Genomic DNA, 27,155 nt, shown 5'->3' with positions numbered 1-27,155 from the left:
CTTTTCATAGGTGTGTGGAGGAGAATAGTGTAATATTATGTGCAATCAAAATAGCAAAGGAAAAAATTAAAATTTCATATCTTAAAAATAAACACCCTACAACCTAATAACCCCATTATAAAGGGTCCTTCTTCCCTCACTACTCCCCCTTTTGCTTTCTCTATCTTTTTAGAGAAATATAGCTGTTCAACAATGTATCAGTTAGTTTGTGCTGCATAGCAAACCATCCCTAAATCGAGTGCCATAACATAGCAGCTAGTCATTTACCTACAATTTTCTGGGTCTGTTGGACAGTTCTTCTGGTTTAGGCTAGCTCATGCCTCTGATATCAGCTTGTGGTTGGCAAGCTATTGACCATGTTGCCTTAGTTCTCCTGCATGTGGCCCTTCTTCTCCAGGTAGCAGGCTGTCTTGGGCTTCTTTAGATGGTGGTCTTAGGGTTCCAAGCTCAGGAAGTGTTTTCAAGTTTGTGCTTGCCTCACATTTGCTAATATCTGACATTGGCTAGAGCAAGTCACATGGAGAAATAGACATTTTTTGATGGGAAGGGAAAAACTCTCCATTTTTAAGGTCTACTGCAAAGAATCATAACAAAGAACCAATAAAAACAGGGTGAGGTTTTGAAGTTTCTTGCTTTTAGTACAATCCGTGTTTTTTACTAGAGTGTAGGAAAAAAGTTGTACCAAAACAAAAGAATCAAGGAAAGTGTTTACTAGGAATAATGAACTCATCTTGTGATAACTTCAGCCTTCCAGTTATTCAGGCCAGATCCTGAGTTGTTGCCTCTATCTTCAAAATATATCAGGATCCTTGGCCTCTTTCCCCCCTTTCTTTCAGACACAAGGGCCTTCTTCCAATCGCCTTTCTTCCTCACCATTCCAAACCAGCTCAGCCATAGGACCTTGCATTGTCCAGTCCCTCTATTTGGAAAACATTTCCCCTCAATTTTTTACCCCCAAATGTTCATGTGGCTCGCTCCTTACCTCTTTCATAGCTTTACTCAGATGCACCTTATCAGCAAGGTGTTCCCTGACTTCACTAGTCAAAATTGCATACCACCTTTTTTGGCACTCCCCATCTGCCTTTCTTATTGGTTGTCTTACTTATTCATAAGCTTCCTTAGGGGTATTCTTTTTTGTTCACTTCTGTATCCTCAGTTCCTGGAATAATCCCTGACATAGAGACATTCTTTAGTATTCATTCAATGAGTAAATGATGTTACTTAATAGAGCTGTGGGGCCCTAGCTGGTTTGGCTCAGTGGATAGAGCGTCGGCCTGCAGACCTAAAGATCCCGGGTTCAATTCCGGTCAAGGGCACATATCTTGGTTGCAGGCTCCTGGCCCGGGCCCTGGTCGGGGCTCATGCAGGAGGCAACCAGTCAATGTGTTTCTCTCACATTGATATTTCTCTCTGTCTTTCCCTCTCTCTTTCACTCTCTCTAAAAATCAATGGAAAAATATCCTTGGGTGAGGATTTAAAAAAAGCAAACAAAAACATAGAACTGTGGGGATTCAGTTAGATCAAGGATCCACAACGTACAGCTGCTGCTTGTTTTTATAAATCAAGATTTATTGGACACAGTCATACCCATTCATTTATGTATTGTCTATGGCTGCTTTTGTATTATAAAAGCAGAGTGAGTGGTTGCAAGAGAGGCCTGAAAAGCCTAAACTATTTATTATCTGGACCTTTACAGAAAAAGTTAAATGGTGTATGCTAAGCAGTTAGCACAGTGCTTGGTACATAGGTTGGACAATAAATGCTAACTACTGCTGTAGTTGTTATGATTTTTATTATTGTTTTATCAAAAGGACAGTGTGCAGTTGCTTAAAGAGATATATGAGTTTTTATAGTTATTATTGCTCTATGCCTGTTCATTTCATAAAATTAGAAGTATTTCTATGTTTTTTTTTTTTTACTGTGCATTCTATCATAATTTGACCTCATAAGTAACTAACTGAGAAATGAATAAATTACCTGTCAAGGGTTGATACAACTGGGAAAACATGGAAGCTGTGTTTAAGGATCAGCTTTGCTAGAAGTGGGCCCAGGCCGTCTGGCTTAGTGGTCCATCTGCATTCCTAACATGGGCACTACTTCCCGGTATTATTTGAAAAAGTAAATGTATGTTGATGCTTAAATGTTTTAAGATACCATTTAACATGCTTTTAATATCCTAAAATGTACACATTGTCATGATAACTAATTTTTTAATATATTCCAGGGAATAATAAGTCACAAAGGGAGGAGCTGGACTCTATTCTCTTTCTTTTTGAAGTAAGTGTTTGTTAATTCATTTAGCTTTTAAGATTCTTGTAGAAAATATGTTATTTTAGATCTTCAGTTTCACTTGAAGACATAAAATTGTTGGACATGTATCCCTTCCCTCCCTCCTTCCCTCTCTCCCTCCCCACCCTTCCTTCCTCCCTCCCTTCCTTCCACTTTTACAAACAATGCTGCAAAGAATGTTCTTGTGATTTTTTTTTTCTTTTTGCAAACGTGGGAGAATTTTTCTGTGTGGTTACCTAGACATGAAATTATTAGATGGAAATGTATGCACATTTTAAATACTGATATTGCCAAATTGCTTTTTTAAAAGGTCATATAAACTTATATGTAAACTTAAATGTAAGTCTTATGTAAATTTCCTAACCAACACTGGAGATGATTTGTCTTTTTCATATATGCAAATTGACATGTAAAAACACACTGTTTTCTGACTACTAGTGAGGTAGCAATCTTTGTATGTGTCTCTGTGCCCATGTGTGTCCATCATATATTCTCTTCAAAGTTGAAGCAGCATTTGGGTTTGATTTTTGATCTCACATGCTTTTTTATCCAAATGTATTAGACAAGCGGCCAGACTGCTGATACCTTGAGAACTATACCAGAACCAAATTATACCAAAGTATAGGTTCTACAAGTTAATTGTTGATTATCTAGAAGTTATTCAGGATTTGAAGATACTTGTGCTTAGGTTAGTGTGTGTTTGCTGCAGAGCTGGCTGGAGAGGGAGGCCAGTGGAGGAAGGCTCTCCATGGACTTTCTGGGTTTGTGGACTAAAACAGAGATGGAAATCTCCAGCCCGGGGCTTAGCTCATGGCTGTTGCTCAAAACTGTGGCTCCCCTTTCTCTCCTTTGAGTGCTGTACTCATTCCTCAGAGAACAGACATTCATTCACCTCATATTCGGTGGTTATTGTGTTTCCTGTGGCAACCCTTCTGTGAATGAAATCTGCAGAGTCGTAAGATGTGCAAGGCAGTTCAGGGGTGGCAGCTCCAACTTTATTTTAAAGTTGCTCCGTTTATATTATTTCTTCTACAGCTTAAAATATGTATCTACTGGCTACCATTTGTTTAATTAATATAAATTATTTTATTTATGTAATAGCTGATGCATTTACTAAAGAATTTATAACATGCACATTTGAAGCATAATGATCAAGCCCATACTTTTGAGCCCCTCACCTCCCCCAGTTTAGATGCTCTTCCTTGATCCCATCCTTTCTTTCCCGTAAAGGCAACCACTCCCATGCATTTTTTCATTTCCTTTCATTTTAAAGAATGATTTTACCACAAGAATTTGTATCCCTAAATGATGCATTGTGTAGGTTTGTTTGATTTTGAGTGTGATAAAATGGTCTCATATAGTACACAATCATCTTTGGCTTGCCTTTTACATTCAACATTATTTCTAAGATGTTAGAAAGAAGGCAAGCCCCCAAACCAGGGGTCCTGGCAGAACACAAAGGAGCCAGACAGCAAGGCAAATACCCTCAGTCCTGCAGGAGGGTGTGCAGCCAACACAGGGTCTGGTAGACACGCACACTGAGCGGGCAGTCTTCTGGGAGGGAGTGGGAGTGCGGGGGCGGGAGGGATTATCCCTGACTCATGCCATCTGTCTCTCACTCTTTATTGGTTAGAGTTTAGGCTCACATTCTTGCACAATTGGTTAATATAAATGAAAAAGGGAGGGGCTGATCTTTGCTGTTTCAAAATGGCGGCTGCCTAAACTCTCTTGACAGAAAAGATTACTTGTTTATTCTCACAAAGATTTATTCATGTTTCTGAATTTAGTTCTAGTTCATTCATTCCATTCCCACTGGATTAAATAAATATATAGGATTTTTTAATTCCAACATTTTGTCTATTTTTTGTTTTATTTTCTTGGTAGATAGAATGTCAGTGAATAATGACAAGCTTGCTGGTTGGTTTGTCTTACTGCACTGGCTCTCTAGTACATTGGTAAATAGACATGATAAAGGTGGTCATTCTGTTTCTGATTTAAAGAGAGTTTCATTAACATTTCATCATTAAGAATAATGTTTTCTGTAAATTTTTGGTTAGGTACTTTGTCAGGTTAAGGACATTTGTTTCTATTCCTAGTTTGGTAAGATTTATAAAAAAATCATAGATGGGTTTTGAAGTTTTTGAATGTTTTTTCCCTGCATTGTTGTGATAACATATGATGATTTCTTCATGAATATTAATGTGATTAATATAGTTCAGAATTTTTGGGAGGCTGATATTTTGTTTGCATTTTTAGATCTATGTTCACAACTGAGGTTGGCTTAAACTCTCCCTTCCTCATACTGTTTATGAATGATCCTGTGGTAAAGGTTATAGAGCCTGTTGTAAAGCATTTCTTCTTGTTTTTAAATCCTTACCCAAGGATATTTTTTCCATTGATTTCTAGAGAGAGAGAGTGGAAGGGAGGGAGGCGAGATTGAGAGAGAGAGATTGAGAGAGAGAAAGAGAGAGAGAGAGAGAAACATCACTCAGACAGACACATTGATTGGTTGCCTCCCACACATGCCCCAACCAGGGCGGGGATCAACCTGAAACCTAGGTGCGTTCCCTTGACTAGGAATTGAACCTGTGACCTTTGGTGCATGGGGGTTGGGGAGCTTCCCCCAGGATGCTCTAACCACTGAAGAACTGGCCAGGGCCATTTCTTCTTTTTTTGTTCTGTAAAATAGTTTGTATAAAATTGCAATGGTCTGTTTCTGGAGTGTTTTTAGTCTTTTCTAGAAAAGCCATGTGAAACTGGTGCATTTTGTTGTTGTTGTTGTTTTAATGGAAATACTTTAACCACTCATTTAATTTCTTTAATTGTTTTAGGATTATTTTAGTATTCTAGTTTTTAATTTTTTTTGATTCAGGTTTGATAAATTATGTATTTTTCTAAGAATTTGTTCTTATCGAAGTTTCCAGTTATTTGCATGACCCTTCTTTTAGGGGTCATAATCTCTTCAGTTTGATCTACTCTAGATCAATCTTCAATGTCTTCAAACAGTTGTTATTGATAGTAGACACATTATTATTAGTAGTAGTACCAGTAGCAGTAGCAGTAAAAGTATTCGTGTTACACTTTACAGGTGTAATTTTATTATATCCTCTAGTTGCCATTGTAACAGTTTTAAACTCTGCTCTCAGTTCAGTTGTTCCTTTAATGCCTTTTCTCTCTGGCTTCTCTTACAGTCTTTTTCTTAATCTTTGGTGTTCTGCAGTTTTACCACAAAATGTCTAGATGAAGATTTCTTATTTTGCTTGGTACATATGTGCTTCCTGTATTTCTGAATTTAAGTCTTTTGTAATTTCTGTAAAATTCTCAGCTACTGTATTCTCAAGTATTGACTCTTTTCTATTCTTTCTGGCCATATTTTCTAGGATTCTTATTTAAAACTAGTGGCTCGGTGCACGAAATTCGTGCATGGGGGAGGAGATGTTCCTCAGCCCGGCCTGCACCCTCTCCAATCTGGGACCCCTTGAAGGATGTCTTACTGCCGGTTTACAGGGATAGGGCCTAAACCGGCAGTCGGACATCCCTCTCGCAATCCTGAACTGCTGACTCCTAACTGCTCACCTGCCTGCCTGCCTCCCTGATTGCCCCTAACTACTCTGCCTGCCGGCCTGCTCGCCCCCACCTTCCCTCCCTACTGGCCTGCTCACCCCCAACTGCCCCCCTGCTGGCCTGCTCACTCCAAACTGCCCCCCACTGTCCTGATCACTTCCAACTGACCCCCACTGATGGCCTGCTTGCCCCCAACTGGGCCCCCTGCTGGTCTGCTTACCCCCAACGGCCCATCCCCCACCAGCCTGCCCTCCTCTCTTGGCCTCTAACCGCCTCTACCTCGGCCCCACCACCATGGCTTTGTCCAGAAGGTCTCCCAGTCTAATTAGCATATTACCCTTTTATTAATATAGATTCTTGATCTGTCTTCCATGTCTCTTAAGCTTGCTTTTATCCTCTCTTCCCTCTATCTCAGTGGTTCTCAACCTGTGGGTTGCGACCCCTTTGGTGGTCGAACGATCCTTTCACAAGGGTGGCCTAAGACCATCGGAAAACACATATATAATTACATATTGTTTTTGTGATTAATCACCATGCTTTAATTATGTTCAATTTGTAACAATGAAATTGGGGGTAACCACAACATGAGGAACTGTATTAAAGGGTCGCGGGATTAGGAAGGTTGAGAACAACTGCTCTATCTCCTCGTCTTGAATTCTGGGTAATTTCTTCAGTTCTCCTTTCCAGTGCACTAACTCTCTTCATTTGGGTTTAATCTGTTGCTTAAACATTCTATTGAGTTTTAAATTTCAGTGATTCTTTCTCCTGTTTTAACTTCTTTTGGTTTGTAATTCATATGTGGCTGGTTGCTTTTGATAGTCTCTTGATCATTGTTCACTTTCAGACATCTTTTATTTTCTTAAACATTTAACATGCAAAATTAAATGTCTGTATCTAATCATTCTAATATCTGAAATTGTCTAAATTTGTTGCTTATTTCTCCTGTCTCTCACAGTGGCTTCTTTTTTGAATGTTTTGTGATATGATTTTGAAGTCAGATTTAATCAAGTGTAGATGTAATCTGTTTTAATACTTTTTTTTTTCCTGGAGGGTTTTGTCTTTGCTTTTGCCAGAAGTCTGGGAGTGTTCTTGATTGGGATCACTGTTGCTCCATTTGAGGGTCCTGGTTTATTAATGGAGTCTCAGGTTCAGCTTCTCAAACTTCCCATGTGGTGGGAACTGGGATCTGGAGGGCACAGACATCTGTGGATTCTACTGTGGAATTTTATTAGCTCTGACACCCTGCACTGTTTTTCTTGAGCTTGTTGCTTACAGATCAAGTTTTGGTTCACTTTCCTTTTGCCACCTTTCTTCTTCCCTTCTGCTTTGTCTCCTACTATTTTTTAAGTTAGTTTCCCTATGTCCTTCAAAACCTAGAAATGTTTTGAGAATTGCACTTGCTGTCACCGATCTCAGGTCTAGTTGTTCTCCAACAGGATAGCCTATCAGAGACCCTTGTCCTATACCTCCCACAGAGGAAGTTTCAATACCTTCTCCTCGTGTCCAGAAATTCTAGATGAGGGAGGGTGTTATTACAGATGCATTACCAACTACAGAGGATTAGTTGCCTATATAATATTGTTATATTGTAAATCAGAAGACGCCTTAATCAATAAGCCAAATTTATTTGGAGTCCTGTTCATTTTCGCTTTTGCTAGCTCTAGCGGGCCCAGAGGAACTCTTGCTTCTCAAATTCTGGGGCCCAATATGGTGGAAGTCTTTTCAATTTATATGTTATTCAGCTCTTTGTTTTCCAAATTTGGAATGAGACTTCCGGACCTTCTGAGAAAAAGTCCTGTTTGCTGGGACAGGGCCGTGAGACTACATCTCAAGGCCTGGCCTGGCGCCAGCACTACCAACTCTGTCTGGGGCATAGTTTATGGCGTCTCTGGAATAGGAGTAGTCTTATTTTCTCTATTATTTAAGCAAGCAAATGTTTACAGAAGCCAGAATATCAGGGTTAAAATTTTAAACAGCAGTTTTTACCCAAGATGGAGGTTACTATGCTTCAATAGAACAAACATATTATCAAAGCTCATAGAATTCTCAGTTTGCCTAGTAAATGGGAGTGAACAATGAACCTGCATTATTTTTGTTTATCCTTATATTCTCTCTCTGTCTCTGCTTTAGAAGGTAATTTTGAATCATTAATGCTAAAAATTAAGTAACTTCATTGCTACTTTCTATAAGTTAGTGCTGTGTAAAGGGATGGGTTATTAGGATTTGGAAGTAAATACTTATCAAGGTGTGCATAATTGGGAAAATCGTTCTGTTAAATCACAGAAGGGATACTGTATAAAGATACTTATCAAAATAAAAAATGGATTGGAAGAAAGCATAAAGTTAAGAAGGCATTGCCAGTGTAAGAAACATTCAAACTTGTAGAGAATTTTTGTGAGTTTATATGAGCCAAACAGGACAATTGCTGGGAAGTAAAACCTGAGTGGATTGAGATAATGCTCCAGAGAAAGGCAGTTATGCATCTTATTTTATACATTACAATCCAAAGAGAAGACTTAAGTGGGTTACATGAAATCCATTGGTGATAGATTAGGGAGGCAGGAGAAGAAAAAGGAGTGGGGGGAACACCTGGGGTCCGATAAAAAATAAAACTATAGACACATACTTCTTTTACATAGGTGAATACAGTAAAGTTAACAGTCAACAATGAACACAGTAACAATGAGGTGACTTGGTGCCTGTGCTTTGAGGGGATGGGGCGGAGGGACATTCTAAAGGTATGTTATGGCAGATGCAAAAAGACAGTTGACATGTTCCATTAAGGGAAAGATTGACTTCTGTTAGGGATAAAATAATGCCTTAGGACATGACTACCTGCCATGAACTGCTTTAATTAAAAAGTTTTAATTTTAGACCATCTTAAGGTGGTTACTGTAGGTCTCTGAGTTTGTAAGGCCACTGTGCAGGCCTTCCCTGAGCTTGTCAGGTTTAGCATGTGGCCCCACTTCGTCCACAGCATGAAAGAAGAGCATGTAAGGATACCTGCTGTCTGCCTTTGTAAGTCGGGCAATCTGGAAGGGAACCTTTGAAAAAGGAAACAGTAGTTTTTAGATGTGGGAGATACTGGAGACATTACAGTGCTCTGATAAAGCAAGTGATGTGCAGTCAAGGCTGCCAGGCCAGTTCAAGTTGCAGTTTCAGGCAGTGAGCAGACCTTTCTGTTGCCTTTGTCTCCAGTGGGAGCATTTGTACCCCTTGGAAGTTGACCTCCAGCCATCTTTGCTCCTGGCTTCAAATCTGTATATCGCTTAATGTTTCTGTTGTAGCTGGTTCGTGGAGATGTTAGTCACATTTTTTATTGAGGTTATGACTGTCTAATTTTACTCTTTTTTTGAAAACATTTTATCTGTCATTGCTGTGTGTTTCAAATGGGAGTGGGGGACTCCATAAAATGAATTTACATTGTCATCTTGACTAGAATGTAAATGTTTTGCATGGGCCATCCTGTTTAATCCCTTCCATCTTAAGTAGATTCTGTCTTGCCAGTTTTTATGGATGGAAGAATAGGACCTTAGTGGTTTGAAGTGTCTTGTCCAACATTGTACCAGTATCAAGTGCTACAAAGAGATATAACCTCTGTCCAACTCTAGAACCTATTTCTTTAATTTACTACTGAAACCAGACAACGAATGGGTCTTGTGCTGCCTGTCACTACTTGAGCCAATTCAACAAAGAGAGGATTGAATCATATATGATCATTTATTCCAATACTGCCAGCATTATGGGAGAGCAGCAGGTCATCCACAAAAATCTGCACTGCAACCCTCCATAAGCCAGCTGCTTATATTGGGTAGGACAAAGGTTACATGGGGAAGCAGGAAATAGGGGCTGTGGTAGGACTCCATTGTTTGGGCAACAAGGTTGTTAATCTTTCCATGTTAGTAGGCAGTTCTTGAATGAGAATGGACTGTATTCCAAGGTTAACTGCCAGGTCCAAGGTTGAGGGTAAGGGAGAGTACAACTCCCAGCCAGGTTAGAATGTCCTTTCTTTAATCACAACAAGGCAATCACAGTTAACAGAGTACGATTAATATTTCTTATAACTATAGCTAGTTCCCAATATTCTATGTTTGCTCCTAAGAATACTATGATGCCTATCACTTAGGAGTCTAGATATTCTCCTGCTTCTCAAGCTGTATTGCACAGGCCATCTACACTAGCACGTACCTATTCTTTATTATACACCTTTATTGAGTACCTACTATGTGTCAGTCACACTTCTAGGTGCTGGAGTGATGGCAGTGGGCAAGACAGAACCCCCTGCCCTCATGGAGCATATGTTAAATTTCCTGGTAAACTGAAGAGTCCACTTATAAGAATGGACGTATGTCAGAGTTCTAGTAATGACCTTTTGAGTCACAGAAAATTCTGAATGTGACTCTTGGGGTGGCCCTTGAGGTGGCTACCTGCAAAGGGGAAAGGAGGATTGGTGTAGAAATATTAGGCACCTGGTGAATGGGCTTCAAGTTCAAATAATTCACTTGACTTTGAGAACTTTCTGGATTCTGCAGATGAGGGGTTATTTTCATAGTACATGGATTTGTTGTAACCAGGTTTGGTAAGACACACAGACACGAAAATGATTGATGTGAAGGAAGAAGTGTTTATTCTACTCACAGTTCCCTAGTAGCAGGAAGCATGCCATGCCCTGTTAGGGCTATACAGAGAAGCACCATGGTAGAGTAGGCAGAGGGGAACTGAGGGTAGGAGCCTTTATTGTGTTTTTTTTCAGGAAGGAATGGGCAAGGTAAGGCAAGCAAGCTAATAAGCAGGCTTAGGATGGGATAGTTTGAATAATTTTGGTGGGCTCTAGGTTGTAGGATGATCCCTAGGTGTTCAGTATTTGGTCCTTGGGTGATTTGGGCAGGGGATAGTGTCCCAGAGTGTGAGAGCCCATAAAAGGAGGTGGGTGTAGACTTGGGATTGGTTGGTTGATTGGTTGGAATATGCTGGCAGGTACTATCTCTAGCAATTAGCTAACAAAGGAGAGACAGTCTTTCCTAGATCAGCAAGGCCCCAGAATGTCAGAGCATCAAGAATACAGCCTGTCTTGGTGTGGCTCAGCAGTAGAGTGTTGACCTGGTCAGGGCATATGCCTGGGTTGTGGGCTGGATCCCCGGTGGGGGATGTGCAGGAGGCAGCCTATTGATGATTCTCTCTCATCATCTTTCTATCTCTCCCTCTCCCTTCCTCTCTGAAATATATAAAAATACAGTTTTTTAAAAAAGAATACAGACAATCTAGTTATTATAGAAATGTTTCAAACTGCTATAGTATGTGCCATCCCCCTTTAGTAGGGAAATGGAGTAATTTGGAGTTCTTTGTATATGGTTAAGGAAGCTTCTAGAATGTGATAGCAAGGCATTTCCTTACCCTCCCCCACCCCAATTAAAATACAATATACATTGATGGAGGAAGAGATTTAATTTTAAAATTTATACATGTTCTGGCCTCAGAATGCTACTCATTCATCTGTTTTTCAGCTATCACAGTCAGAAATCACAGATATACAGGATATTTGATTTTTAGATTCCTAATTTTTAAATTTATTCAAATTACCCCTTCAAATTAAATAAATGCTGCTTTTTTTTCCTTACGAGGGACCTGAACTTGTGCTTATAATCTGTAAAGTGTGGCCCAGTCTGGTCTAAAACCTAGAGTCCCCTCTGGGGTCCCCATGCAGCTCTTGTTTGCTTTTTGTTGTTGGTGTTGCTCTGTGTAAGTGCTGTTACACACACATGCTACTTTGCTTATTGCCCCTTTACCTCTTTTTGCATAGTTTCACTTCTGCCTCTTGGTTTATGCAATTCTTTTTTCAGGGACTGCCCTTTGCTTTCCTCCTCAGCTGGCCCATTCTTCCAATTTCTTCTGGCAACTCCTGCTAGAGCTGCCCATGCTTTTCTGTGAACACAGATGGTACGCCCCCGCTCCTTACGATTTGATTATAGCTGGATGTTCTTAGTTTTCCCTTAAGGTGGCTATGTCTTAGCTTCCTAACGAGACTATATAGTTCCTGAGGCCAGCAACCGTTACTTATAATCTTTTGTATGCCTCACAGTCATTTGCTTCTGTTAATATTTATTGTTGTATTAAATTCTCAACTTATATTTCATGCCGTTATTTGGTATTTTTGTGTTAAAAACATTTTCTTTTTCACCTAAAAGTCTCTGGATAAAAGAGATAGGAAAAAAGGTAGCAGAAGTCTGGCTATTTAGATCAGGTTTTGACATGAACAAGCTGCATGGCTTTAAGGTACTGTTATCAGCCAGGCTGGTGTGGCTTAGTTGGTTGAGCGTCAACCATGAACCAAGAGGTCACTGATTTGGGTTGCAGGCTCCATCCCCAGTAGGGGGTGTGCGGGAGACAGCCAATGTTTCTCTCTCATCAGTGTTTCTATAGCTCTATGCCTCTTCCTTCCTCTTTCTAAAAATCAATAAAAACATAATTTTTCAAAAAAGTACTGTTACCAGAGAAATGCGTGGATGGTCTTTTTCTGTTGCTAGTGGGAGTTGGTTACCGCTGGAATAAGTATTTCTGGAGGCCCCTGCAGGAGGATGAGATTACCTCCCTGTGTTTCCAATGTCCCATTTCCCTTCATCCAGTCCAGGAAGAGGTGCAGCTGGAGACTCAGCAGAGCTAGAAGCAAAGGCAGTGTCTATAGTTTCCATCCCATGGTAGAGCTGGTCCGGCACAGCATTAGGCTAGTTGCAGCCCATTAGTCCATTATGTGTGGAGTCCACATGGCCTATGGAGCATAGAGCCCTGCAAGCCAGGAGCAAAGAGCGCCCACTCCGTTGTGTAGGAGTTTAAGTATCTCAGATCTTCCTGTACTTGCCGTGGCCATGCCTACTCTGGCCAATGACCTATTCCCAGGTGTTACTGAAAGCAAGTACCTTCCCACATCACCCTGACCTTACTGGGCATGTGTCTATTTTTCCCTTGTCCAGTCTCTTCCCCCAGGATCTGTGAGGAACAACAGATTTGGAGAGTGTTAAACTGCAGCTTCCTGGCAAAGCTACACAAATGGCATGTCCATCATATTTGGCCCTCCCCTTTACTCCTTTCCTGTTATTTATAACTAGTTAATTACAATGGTATCAGTACTTAGCCTCTCTTTACCTTGGCTTCCATGTACATAAAGTGAGGGAATGGGACTAGATGAGCTCTGGGGTCTCTTCCAACTCTCCCAACTTACGATACTTCAAATGTAGCTTTGTTTGAAGTGTTCAAAACAGGAAGTTCACAAGGGAAGTCATTTTTAGCATGAAATTTAGTTTCATGCTTTCATTTAGTTTTAAATATTAAATTGATTTGACTCTGATTAGCCTTTGCATATCTAAACATCTCAGTGGGCTTTTCCTCTAGAGCAGCTCTGTTCAATAGAACTTTCTGTGATGCTGGGGATATTCTATATCTGCTCTGCTAAAACAGTCAAACCTGTTAAGAATTTTTGTGAGTTTATTTGAGCCAAACAGTCGACAGTTGCTGGAAAGCAGAATCTCAATGGATTGGGATAATGTTCCAGAGAATGGTGGTTTTTCATTTATCTGTATACTTTCCAATTAAAGGAGGAGACATAGGTGGGTTACATGAAACCCATTGGTGATAGGTTAGAGAGGCGGGAGAAAACAAGCGGAAAACCTCTGGGATTGGGTAAAAAGTAAAATGATAGACACATTGCTTAGGTGGGTACAGGATAGTTCCAGTCAACAGTTAACATGATAACAATAAAAATGAAGGAATTTGTGGTATCTGCCCTGGTGCCCAGGACATTGGTTGTGCCCTGAGGGGTCCAGAAAAAAGGAAAGTTGCAAGTTACTCTGACATTTCAATGATACTATCTTATCGTAGATGCAAAAAGACAATAAGCTCAGTTAAGGTATAGATTGACCTTGTCAGTGAAGATACTGGCCTAGGATGTAACTACCCACCATAACTGCTTTTAATTAAAGTTTAATTTCAGACCATCCTTTGTGGTTACTTTAGGTCTTAGAGTTTGCAAGACCACCATGCAGGCCTTCCTGAGCTTGTCAGGTTAGCATGTGGCCCCTCTCGTCCACAGTTCTATCCAGTTAGGTAACCACTAGCCACATGGGCTGTTTAGTGCTTGAAATGTGGCTGGTATGACTGAGTGACTTACATTTTAATTTTAAGTAACTTAATTTTGATTTTTTACAGAGAGGAAGGGAGAGAGATAGAGAGTTAGAAACATCGATGAGAGAGAAACATCGATCAGCTGCCTCCTGCACATCTCCTACTGGGGATGTGCCCGAAACCCAGGTACATGCCCTTGACCGGAATCGAACCTGGGACCTTTCAGTTCGCAGGCCGACGCTCTATCCACTGAGCCAAACCGGTTTCGGCGTGAGTGACTTACATTTTAATTTTTGAAAGGGCGAGGGCTAGGCCCTCCATCTTGCCCCAGGGTAAGGGCTAGGCCCTCCATCTTGCCCCAGGGTAAGGGCTACACCCTCCATCTTGCCCCAGGGTAAGTGCTCCATCTTACCTTGGCCACGTGCTTGGCAAGGAGCTTCTTCCTGGAAGTCTAAGCCTCTGCTAGCCACACCCAGGAACAAGACACCGACTTGTGCCTGGCCAATCGGCAGGCCACAGCCCTTCCTCCTCCCCTTACTCCAACCCCCTATATAACCCCTCTCCACACAGAGTTCTCTCTCTCTCTGCTTCCTGCTGCTGTGTCGGCGAGGTGGGGGAGCCGAGCTAGCTCGAATACAGACTCTTATGCTTTTGCATCGGACTGGCTGGCTCCCTGATGTGGTTTCTTGGGGATCCTGAAATCTGGGCATAACAATTTTAAGTAACTTAATTTAAATTTCTGTTGCGAGTAGCTGCCGTTTAGGCCGAGAAGCTCTATGGTCTCCCAACAGAGCCTTGTTATCTCATTTGAATGACTCCTCTTTGTTAAACACTGGCTAATCCTCAGCATGTTGCATGTCTGTGTCCTCTGGGGCAGGGGACTTAAGGTTTAGTGTTTTACAGAAATGGTTTCCCTGGGCTTCTCAGGCATTGTTACCACAGTGTCCTTGGCCGAGGGGGGATAAGCATTTATTTACAATCGTAGGTTGGGGACGCATGGCTTTAAAGTGGCCTTCTGTAAACACAAAATTGAAAAGCCACACACAGTTTTACTTTACTCTTTTCATGTTTATTTTAAGATGACAATAATATTTTAAAAAATGAACAAATTACATAGTACTTTATCTCCCCACCACATTTTCCACCTCCCCTCCACCTCCACCCTCACCCCCAAGATAAAGAAAACACTTTAGGTGTCATTTCAGGATGATGCCCGCTGTTTCTCCCTCACCCCTTTTTTGGTGGGAGAGATCGGGCTGGGGAAGCATGGGCATAAGAGGTGAACGGCAGTAGGCGAGATGCCCAGAGAGCAGAGGACATGTGGGCTGCTTCAGGGGCTGACAGTGGAAGGGGCATAATACTGTGGTCACTAGTTTTGGTTTTCCTTTACTGTCGAAGATGACAGTTTGGTTGTCTGAAACTTACTGTAGGCCTCCTGCATATTGTCTCCCCTCTCCTCCCTTCCCCCGCAGTATGGAGGTAATGCTGGATTGGAGCAGGACTCCTGCGTGCAGAGTCTTGCTGGGTGTAGTTATGTTTGGAGTCATGATTGACCTGCGGTGAATGCAGGACTGGCATGGAATTTCTGTCTTACTTTAGTGGAATTCAACACTGGGTCTCTTGTTTTTCATTGTTCCAAGTGAGCATATAGATAGCTGGTTTAGCCTCTGATTTTGTCCCTCAAAATATGGGGAAAGGCCTTTTAATAGCTTTCCTGAATATAACACATTTGGATCCAGTGCAGTGCCTGAAGTGTTGCAAAAGGGGAAACAAATGGCTGATTTTCATTCTATACAATTGCTTTGTATATGCCCTCCCGTAATTTGAATATTGATTTTTTTTCACATATAAACACATATATTTATACTTTTTACATTTCATAGCATCACTGTACTTCAGATATTAATAATGAAGAATTGCCTGAAAAAAAGTAGAATTATAAATATAATAGTAATCCAAATAATTTTGAGATGTTTGTTTCCATTTCTCCTCCAAAACCTCCCCCCCACCCCCACCCCCACTCCCACACCTTCTCCCTTCTTCTATTGGTGGGACTGTTTATCTTTTATAATCTTTGAAAATGAAAACAACTTAGAATCTCCTGCAGAGGTTCAGTGCAAATGCATAGGTTGAATCATAGGCAAGTCAACTCATTCAAGGCAGGTGTCCTATAGGATTAAGTCAAAATTCTTTTTCTCTATGCAATGGCTTAATACCTCTTCTTATGAACAAACAACACATAGAAAGACAGCAGAATTTTATGTTTATAATTAACCTTTTCTACAGCTTCTGCTTTTTTGGTTTTTATTTGTTATTATTCCAGACTCTCCAGTGTTCAAAAATATTTCCATGCTGCTCCCTCCTCCCCACAGACAGGTGAAGGACTTCCTTCCACAAACTTCTCACTCTATTGCTTTTTTTCCTTAAGGAACACTTTACTGTTGTTGAGTATTTATTCCTTAAAGGAACACTTTACTGTTATTGAGTGGAGGCGGGACAAGAACAAATAACACGAACAGGAAAAACAGATTCTTCATAAATCCTTGGAATTTAAAATCTTATTGAATTCAAATATTTGGATACTTCAGTAGATTTTTTCTTTTTAAAGAATAGTTCCAGTTTGGAATGTAGCTCCTGGGTCATGCCATAATTCTAAGTGTTGGATAGCAACTGAGAAAGGCCAGTGTCAGTTCAGATATCTTGGAGAACATTTAAAAAAGACGGGGACACCCCTCTCACCCATCTTCCCTTCCCAAAGCTGCCTTGAGTTCCTTGGCAAGCAAAACCAGTGCCACTGGTTATCATGACCAGAATATTGGGGCACCTTAATGACAATGGGGCATATTTTAATGTGTTATATGTATTTTAAATGGTCATGGAAGTGCCTAATTCTTCTGGCTCTCTTCATAACATTAGTCATACTAGTTTTTATTATTGTTGAGCTTTTGGTTGGGAACAACTCTAAATGATAGCATTATTATTATGGCATAGTGCGACCTGCTCCACAATATTCCTTGAGACCCTGTCTGTAGGGAGTAGAGGACTGGGTGGCCTGTTAGGCTCTTTCTCACTGGGTTCATGTATTGCCTGTGGGGGCGAGTTTGATCAGTAGTCATTCCTTAGTGCTGTGTCCTGTACCAGGTACTGGGGAAATGATAAAGCATAGGGCCCAGATCTCTAATTGACAAGCAAATGGTTATTCTGCTGTCTACCTTTGTGAGTTTTTTCTTCCTGTTAATCCTCAACTGAGGATATTTTTTTCCATTGATTTTTTTTCTCTAAAAGGGAGGGAGGGAGAGAAGGGAGGAGGAGGAGGAGGAGGAGGAGAGAGAGAGAGAGAGAGAGAGAGAGAGAGAGAGAGAGAGAGAGAGAGAAAAGAGACACATAGATCGGTTGCCTCCGCCCGTACCCCTGCCTGGGCTCAGGATCCAACCAGCAAGCCAGGTACATGCCCTTGACTAGGAATCAAACCCACTACCCTTCAGTGTGTGGGCAGACCATCTGACCACTTAGACACACCAGCCAGGGCCTGGTGTCTACTTTTGACCATGAAATGTTTGTGAGCTCTGCAAACTGGAAGATAGCAACAAAACATAAACATCTAGTCCTTTCTGGAGACTCTTTGAATGCATTGTTTGTGGTTAAAATTTGATCATCTTATTATAGCACATTAATAATTTTAATTAAGTTACAAGTGTCTGAGGTGAAAGGAGCCATTTTCAATGGAAATTTTAATTTTTAAAATTAATGTTCAAGACTATAGAGTTCCTTATGCCTCAAGACTTAGGTGTGAAACTTGGGATTCAACCAATAGGATACACTGAATTACTCAGTCTACCTTCAGGGAAGGGAAACTGGAGATAAGATGTTTGTGAAAGTCTGAAATTACATTCTTGCGATTATCTGCTGCAGCCCAGGTGCCCCGAGCTTAGAGGCATGCTGGTCCCTCTCACTTGACTCATTGGTAACTGACACTCGCCGGAGCAGGTCCTCTGGGAGGCAGCAGTAGCAAGTGTTTCTAAGAACCCTATAAGGGCAGATGGTGGAAACCGCACCCTTTAAGGCTAAATTATATGGAAAATTCACAATAAAACTTGAGTATGTTGTATTTATTGTTAGAACAGCAGACGCTCTGTAGAGTGTTCTTCTTTTAATTGATTGGAATTAATGTGTTAATACAATTTGGGTGAGTTGATTTCATATATATATATATAAATTTAGGAGGGAGTTGTACCAATATTTGCTGTGTTATAAATTTTCTGTAGCTTGTTTTGTTTGGATGTATAGCATGGTGGCTGTTACAGAGTGACACCTAGTGTTTGATGTGCTTGTGACACTGAACTGGTTGGAAGGGAATAGTCTGGCTTGAAGCCTGCAGGGCATCAGCTGCTCCTGCAGACTTTCACTGAGTGAATTTGGAGGAGTGGCCAGTCCAGAGATGACTGCAGGTCTGCAGTACTTCCTAGTTCAATTTGATTTTCTTTAAAAAGAGATTAGACCTTTCACGATCTTAATTTAAGCAAAGTGAAAAAATAACCTTACAGTCTCTCAAATGCATATGCTTCCAAGTTTTGAATATTGAATTTTTAAGAAAGAAATTTATAGGGATGGCATTGGTTCACAAAATCATATAGATTTCAAGTGTGCCGCTCAACATTGCATTTTTAGTATCTAATAAAAATGGTTCCTACTTGTATCTGTCTGTTTATTTTGGTCACTGTTGATAGTGTTTTTCTCTATTCCAAGGTTCTGTATAGCTCATGAAGGTGCTCTTAGATACCTTCTTCTGCGTCTTACCTCAGTCTTTGTTCAGAGCCTCAGTTTCCCCCCTACTGGAGTATCTGCTAATTAGTCTTTTGGTCTGTGATCTTCTGCCCCTTCTTTCTCCCTTACCTACCTGGCATGCTCTCTGTGCAATGTAATTCTGACTCCTGTGGCCTTTAGAACTCCCCAGCAAGGCTTTCAAGGCCCTTCCTGACCTGGCCTTTCCCTCCCAATCCATCCCTTATCTCCTATCTCACTTCTGTCCTCTCTGGCAACCTTTTGAAGGTCCCAGACAAAGCAGCAGATCTCCTCCCTCCTACCCCCATACCTCTTAGTCTGCCTAAAATGCCCTTCTTATATATTCCTTAGGATCCAATTCAAGGCTGGTTTCCCTTTTTTCTTTTAATACAAATTTAAATCATTCAGAATTAAAATAGTATGATATAAAAAAGTTAATGAAATTTCATTTTTGTATAATTTTAAAGATTTATTTTTTTAATTCTTAAAAGTTTTTCAATTGCAGTTTACAATCATTATTTCGTATTAGTTTCAAGTGTTTTTTAACTTTTTTAATTTTAAAAATTAAAAAAATTTAAATTACATTTTTCATTCAATATTAATTTGTATTAGCTTCAGGTGTTTTTATTTTTTATTTCTTTAAAAATATTTTTTTTTATTTTAGAGAGGAAGGACAAGGGAGAGAAAAGTAGAAACATCAATGATCAGAGAGAATAATTGATCGGCTTCCTCCTGCATCCCTCACACTGGGGATCGAGCCTGCAACCCGGGCATGTGCTGTGACAGGAATCAAACTGGTTCATAGGTTCATGCTCAACCACTGAGCCATGCTGGCCAGGCAGGGTGTTTTTATTTTTTAAAAATTTTTAATTTGAACAATATTAAACTGTTAAAGAACAAAATTTAACTGAGTAAATTAAACAGATTTTATTGGCTTTTTTATAAACATTTTTTTGACATTCTGTATTATTTTATATTAGTTTTAATATTTTATATTAGTACAGCACAGTGATTAGATAATTATATAATTTACAAAGTGATCCCCCCGATAATTCTAGTACCCACTTGGTGTTGTAATGTACCCCGCAAATCACAGAAGGACGCCTCAAGAAGTCGAATTAAAGAGTCACATTTATTGCAATCCGGGACTATGAGGGGCCATTCCCCAAATCTCATAGTGATAAGATGGTGGCAAAACCAGACTTATATAGGCAAAGATCACAAAGGTATTGATTACATCTCAAGGTTTGGAATGAGGAACCTGGTTTGCAAAAAAGCAGTTTACAGAAGCAGAATTAAGCATGTTAATTATAGTTTTGGGTCTCTGAATTGACAGAAATACATTGAAATACATTATCTAGAGCCCTCGGGTCTGGAATGAGGAACCTAGTTTGCAAAAAGCAGTTTAAACAGCATGTTATAAACACATTATCTAGAGCCCTTGGGTAACCTGGGTTAAACTTAGGCATGTTATCTAAATTACAGTTTTGGGTCTAGAGCCCTTGGGTAACCTGGGTTTATCTAAATTACAGTTTTGGGTCTAGAGTCCTCTGACCTTGGGGTAACTGTGCTGTCCTTCCCAGGTGAAGGAAAAATGTGCTTTCTAAGACTAGTATAACCACAACCCAATCAATAAGGCATTTAATCGAATGGAATGATCCATATAATTCAGAAAATCAAAATAACCTGTCCATTGTTAAAGCAAATAGGTACCATACTTCATTGGCACCATATGTAATTACAGTATTATTGACTATGTTTCCTATGCTGTACTTTACATCCTGTGACTGTTTTGTAACTACCAATTTGTGCTTCTTATTTCCTTCACTTTTTTCACCCAGCCTCCTATTCCCCTCAGGCAATCCTTAGTTTTTTCTGTTTTTGTTTTGTTTATTTTGTTCTTTAGATTCCACATATAAGTTAAATCATGTGATATTTGTCTTTCTCTGTCTGACTTCTTTCACTTACCATAAAACTCTATAGGTCCATTGCAAATGGTAAAATTTCATTCTTTTTTATGGCCAAATAATATTTTATTGTACATATGTACCAGAGCTTTCTTATCCACTCGTCTATTGATGGGCACTTAGGTTGCATATCTTGGCTATTGTAAATAATGCTGCAGTGAACATAGGGGTACATATATTTTTTTGAATTAGTGTTTTGCTTTTCTTTGGATATATACCTAGAAGTGGAATTGCTGGGTCATGAGGCAATTTCATTTTTAATTTGTTGAGGAACCTCCATATGGTTTTCCATAGTGGCTGCACCAATTTGCAATCTTCACCAACAGTGTATGAGGGTTCTATTTTCTCCACATCCTTACCAACACTTGTTGATGATAGCCATTTTGACAGATATGAGGTATTATCTCATTATGGTTTATTTAGAATATTTTTTATTTTTCAGTTACAGTTGATGTGCAATATTATATTAGTTTCATATGAACAACCCCGTGATTAGACATTTATATTACTTACAAAGTGATCACTCTAATAAATCTAATACTCATTTGACACCATACATACTTATAATTATTATTGACTGTATTCCCTATACTGCACTTTACATCCCCATGACTATTTTGTAGCTACCAATTTATACTTCTTCATCCTTTCACCTTTTTTATCCATTCCAACCCCCCTCCTATGTGGCAAACATCAAAATATTCTCTGTATCTATGAGTCTGTTTCTGGTCTCCTTGTTTGTTTGTTTATTTATTTATTTAGTAGTTCCTTATTTTAGTTCTATTTATCTTAAAATTTAAGGTTCCAAACAAGTGTTGACATTCAGAGCTCAATAAAAATATCTTGTCCATATCAGGAAGTCAAGTCATTTTTAGTAAGAGATGAGTGGCCAGGCCCAAGACAATTGAAGAATAAGGTGCCCTTTCCATAGGTCTACCTGGAAGTGTCCATGCCGCTGGGCTGCTACTCACTTGGGTCCTTCTGAAGCCAGACTATCCTTTTAGCACAGGCATTCACAGGATGTTTCTTTTAAACATAACTACTCAGTTCTCATCATAGTTTTCTGAGCATTTATAACTCAAAAGGTTACTGGACTTCTCTGTTCTCTTCCTGGTCAACATTTTCTTGACCTAGCATCCTTGTATCATGCAGCTAGTTTCAGGGAAAGTTTCTCCCCTTTCCCTCTACTTTGGGATATGTTTTGTTGGTCATTGCTTTAGTATACCTTATATGAGCTAATATGTAATATTTTTCTCATTTTTCATTGTCTTCCCTTTCTAAGTGGAATTGAAATCAAGTGTGAATCTACTGGTCATTTGGTAATTATTTGAAAAAAATGTTTCCCACAAAAATTTAATTACAGTCAGCAATTTTATTTTATTTCTTTTAAATCCTTACCTGAGGGTAGGCAAGGAGGGGATGGAGAGAGTGAAAAAATTGATGTGAGAGAGAAACATCCATTAGTTGCCTGACACACATGCCTGACCAGGGATCAAACCCACAGCCCTGGAATGTGCTCTTACCAGGAATTGAACTCACGACCCCTTCATTGTATGGGACAACGATAGCAATTTTAAAGTACACCATAGATAGCATCTTGTACAAACTCCAGCTTAAATTTCACATTATTCCTGGTCATGCAGTAGGTTCTGAAGAAGAAAGAACTATGGATAATCAGTTAAAAGAATGACAGATTCCCTGTTGTGCTGATCAGTTAGTAATACCTAATTTTGATTTCGAGTGTGCTATAATGGATTACCATATAGATGTAGCTGAGCACTGAGCATTAAACAGAGCCATGTGTTTTTCGGAAAAGTAATATTTATTCACTGTGTGGCTTTCCTGAAAATTTTTATTTTTACTCTCCAGTGAAACTATAAGGTGTCAATAGTTTATATGGCATTCACAGTAGTGTAGCTTAGAATATTGGCTGCAGTAGAAATGCCATATTGTATATGCCTTAGTGAAGTAGGTTCATCTGGGACTTTCTGGGGGACAGGCTTAGCATTTAGACACAGATGGTTGTATGGGTCTTTATTTTTGACCTCACAGACTTAGTATATAAAAATGGCCAATGCAATATTTGGGTGCAAAAAGAAATTTCAGTGTGGATGGTGTTTTGGCTTTCAGTTCTATAATATTCTGTCCCTTTAGAAATATTTTTAGTAGCTCTGGCATTGGGCATTGTGTTACATACCTGAACATTATTGAGTTTATTTTTAAGTGTCTTTAAAATTCATCCACTTTGTAAGTCTGAAAACTTTTATTCAGAAGTGATGATGGTGATAGGCCCAGCAGAATAAGTTAGAGATTACTTGTGTCTAACTGAAAGTACCCAAGCATCTAGATACATCAACTTGCTGTATTCTTTATTTTTCTGTATATTAAAAAACACACCACATTTTTCTTTATTGCATACTAAGAAAAGAAACCTAAATCATGAAAACAAATAAGTATTTTGAAAATCTGAAAAGCATGACTCAGTGCCAAATTGGTTTCCTGACTAAAGAACAGTGCACATGCCAGACATTCGTCTAGTCCAAGATAAGATCTATCTGGACCTCTACAGTAATTTTCTTAGTATCTTCTATAAGACATTTTAAAATTAACTGGCAAGATGGGATCAGAAGATGATCCTGGAATGTAGCTGATGTGCCAAGTCCCCTTGGAGGAAAATGCATGAGAAAATAAGACACTGGGTCTCTGCTGTATCGTTTGCTCAAGAAGGAGGCAGAAAAAGTACAGGAAGGACTCAGTGCACCCAGGCTTCCATCAGTATGAGGCAACAGTCAACCGATGAGAAGCATTGTCAGTATAGATTGTGTCCCTGAAGTAGGGTACCCTTCTCTTAGTTCCACGATCTCTTCATATGATGAGAATATTCTAATTAATCATTCACATATTATTGTGGCAGACATAGAGATGTGCTGCTCACATCCCCTTTTAAAGAAAGAATTTGCTGTCCAGCTGTAAGGAGTGGATTAGTGGCAGCCCCTGCCTGTTTATGCCTTTAGCTTTCTAGCCATGGTCAGTCACCCTCTTATCATGGTCACCTATTGGGGGAATTAAACCTGGGACAGTAATCTCTTTAAAACATTCAGGAAGCTTGCATGGGGCAAGTAAAAGAAACTGTTCCCATAGGAGTATAGGATAAAGTACAGTATATATGTTATTACAAATAATTTTTTTATTTTATTTTCTGAAACATATATAGTAATCACTATGGGCCTGTCATGAAAAAATTTCATTTCATTTGTAGTTTATTTTCTTTTTATGTCTTATGATTTTGTTGTTATTGTGTGTTTTTTTTATAGAAAATACTACAGTTTCTACCTGAACGCATTTTCTTTCGATGGCATTACCAGAGTATAGGTAAGAACAATTAAATATTTTTTAAAGTAATATAGATTTCTTCTCATTGAATTTTCAGTATTTTTTAAAAATAATTAACACCATCAAGATAGGTTATAGCAAGGAAAATCAGCAAGGGTATGCTAGTTAAAACCAAGACAAGACCAACCTGGACTTTGAAGGAAAATATAATATTTTTCTACACTGAAGTGTGGTTGGTAGAATAGCAGCAGCATACTCAACAGACAGCTTGTTAAAAAACGCAGAATTTCAGGCCCAGCCAGACCTGCTGAATTGTACTCTGCGTTTTTAAACCAGAGCCCCAGGGATTCCTGTGCAAAAAAGTTTGAAAACATTGATCTAGAATTTTAAAGTAATTTTACATTTTTACTTACAAAAATATCTTGTTCTTCAAGCTTTGATCATTGATTCAAAATCCTTCTGTTTGAATGCTGTAGAATGTGGCAGCAAGAGGGAACTTGAAATAGAGCAAGTTGCCATGACTGCCCTTTCTGTCCAACTCTTGACATCGGACATTACATCTCAATGTAGTATTCACAGCACAACTGGAGTAATTTGTGGTATTGATTGTGAACTTGACCTTCCGTTTAAAGTGTTGGTTTAGTCCTTTAGCCTTAGAAGACTGGCATTTCCTACAACTTTCCTTTATTAGATGACTAGAGGCCCGGTGCATGAAATTTGTGCATTCGGGGGTCGGGGGGTTTCTCAGCCTGGCCTGCACCCTCTTGCAGTCCGGGAGCCCTTGGAGGATGTCTGACTGCTGTGGAGGCGGGAGAGGCTCCTGCCACCGCTGCTGCACTCGCCAGCCGTGAGCTTGGCTTCTGGCTAAGCAACGCTCCCCCTGTGGGAGCGCACTGATTACCAGGAGGCAGCTCCTGTGTTGAGCGTCTGCCCCCTGGTGGTCAGTGCGTGTCATAGCGACCGGTCATTCTGCCATTCGGTCGATTTGCATATTAGCCTTTTATTATATAGGATTGTACAGGATTGTATTTGAGGAGAGCATAGCCTCATTATGGAATCTTAACTATTTGATCATTCATACAGTCAAATATTTACTGAAGGAGAGATATTTGTGTGCAAAGTTCTGGGGCAAAAACAAAGAATATCTCACCATCTTTGTATAAGCCAATTGCCTAGTGGGGGTTAGATGAGAAAAAATAATTACAGTATAACTGTCACTTTGAAAGAAGTGTAATGGCAGCAAAGAAGAAAAGTTGAATAATTCTATTCAGAGGAATCAAGTAACACAAGAGAGGTAATTTTAATCTGAGCCTTGAAAGGTGAGTGTGGAAAGGGCTTTTTAGGTAGAAAAATCAATATATAAAGACATGGAACCTGAAAGAACATGGCATATTTAGTGGATATTCTAAAATTCAGAATGTTAATTTTAATTTAGGATTATTTATGTGAAAAATGTGACTGATTCGTATATAAACAATTTAAAGTTATCTATAATAATAAAAGTGTAATATGCTGATTAAACCAGATAGCCAAACAACCTTTCCAGACTACCTTCTGGACGAAGCTAGCTGCAAGGGCTGAGGCAAGCCACCGCAGCTGTGAGGGCTGAGCCCCTTGAACAAATTTCGTGCATCGGTCCTCTAGTATGTTATAAATGTAAAGAAAGTAAAGTATATATTGTACATACATCTATTGAACTGAATGACTAAATTATTAAAGATAAGTGCTGTGGTCTTTAAATCTTTCAAACACATAGAGAAGGTTTTTCTTTAAATTTTAGAGAGTTATTGATAGCATTTCTGCTAATTGATGCTTTGACTTTGTATATTTAAATTAAAGTAAAATTAAATCAAATGTTAAGTATAAGCTAAAGATTCATCATGGGGATTTGTTATTTTCCATGATATAGCAGGAATTGGTGACAATGAGAAATAACTAAATGAAGTATTTTTTTTTAGTCTGTGTTAGCTATAATCTTTTAATTTTGTTTGTAATTTATATGAAAACCATACTCATTTTCTTCAGATAGTACTTTAAAATGTCTGAAGACTGGTAGGCTCCTCTCAGCATGAATAAATTTATTAGAACTATGTGTGGAAATTAATTTGCGAAATATGTTGTGAAACTTGGTGCATCTACTAGACAGTATGTGGTAGTACTTTACTTCTGCCTAATACCACATGGTTACTGTTAAAATTGCTGGTACAAGTAGCTTTGATAGCATCTTACCAGGAACACTGACTCCTGGATTGAGTTTCCAAGCACTAGGTCTCCTGAGCCATCTTAAGAGCAGGTGTTGTTTATCTAGCATATGTAGTAGTAGAATAAGCTGGCCCTGTAATGTACTCAGAATGAGCCATGTTTCAGAACATGGCTGAAGTTTAACCATTTGCATGTAAAAGAATTCTTATAATTGATGATTATATACTTAGTGCTTGAATCAAACAGGCTCTTTTAAGATAAGTATATTTTTCCATGATTTATCAAATTAGGTAGGAATTGATGTTAGACAGGTCCACATCCCTTTTATGATGATCTTCAAGCTAGATGTGCTTTGAAATGAGAATCTACACTAATAAAAGAGAAACATGGTAATTAGCGTACGACCGCTACCCTTCCCATTGGCTAATCAGAGTATCCTTATGCAAATTAACTGTCAGCCAAGATGGCGGCCGGCAGCCATGCACTGAAGCGAGCAGGGAGGCTTGCTTCCTCCAGGAACTGCAGATTCCAACGTTCCCCGCCTCACTTGCCGGCCTCTCAACTGCAACTCTAAGCAACTATTACTATGTTGCAAATAAGAAGCTAAACAAAACCGGCTGTCAGTCAGCCCCGGACCGCAACATTGTATCCATGTTTTCAGCAGCGAGGCCTCAGAGCTAAAGCTGGCCCAGAATAAAAAAAAAAAAAGAAAACAAGGAGCAGTTGGGAGCTTTTAGTCAACTGCCAGCGGGAAAACAGCCCTCAGCCCTCCAGCCAGCCTGGCACAGCCCGGGCTGGGGGACCCCCCCCCCCCCCGAGTGCACAAATTTTTGTGCACCAGGCCTCTAGTCCTATATAATAAAAAGTAATATGCAAATTGACCCTCACGCCCTCACAAAGATG

At 39.5% G+C, this 27,155-nt stretch overlaps 1 protein-coding gene across 3 annotated transcripts in view; it reads left to right on the top strand.

The window, feature by feature from the left end:
* Positions 1–27,155, top strand: part of RALGAPA2 (Ral GTPase activating protein catalytic alpha subunit 2) — a 288,904-nt gene that overhangs the window by 23,917 nt on the left and 237,832 nt on the right. For all 3 annotated transcript variants that reach the window (XM_023761269.1, XM_023761268.1, XM_014463288.2), the window contains exons 3-4: positions 2,225–2,277; positions 24,032–24,089. In XM_023761269.1, coding sequence (XP_023617037.1) covers positions 2,225–2,277; positions 24,032–24,089 — 111 coding nt within the window. The remainder of the gene's footprint in view (positions 1–2,224; positions 2,278–24,031; positions 24,090–27,155) is intronic.

This window comes from Myotis lucifugus, unplaced genomic scaffold, assembly GCF_000147115.1.
Source record: "Myotis lucifugus unplaced genomic scaffold, Myoluc2.0 scaffold_205, whole genome shotgun sequence".
NCBI lineage: Eukaryota > Metazoa > Chordata > Mammalia > Chiroptera > Vespertilionidae > Myotis > Myotis lucifugus.
Note: the sequence above shows the minus strand (reverse complement) of the source record. Positions and strands in the feature narration are given on the sequence as shown.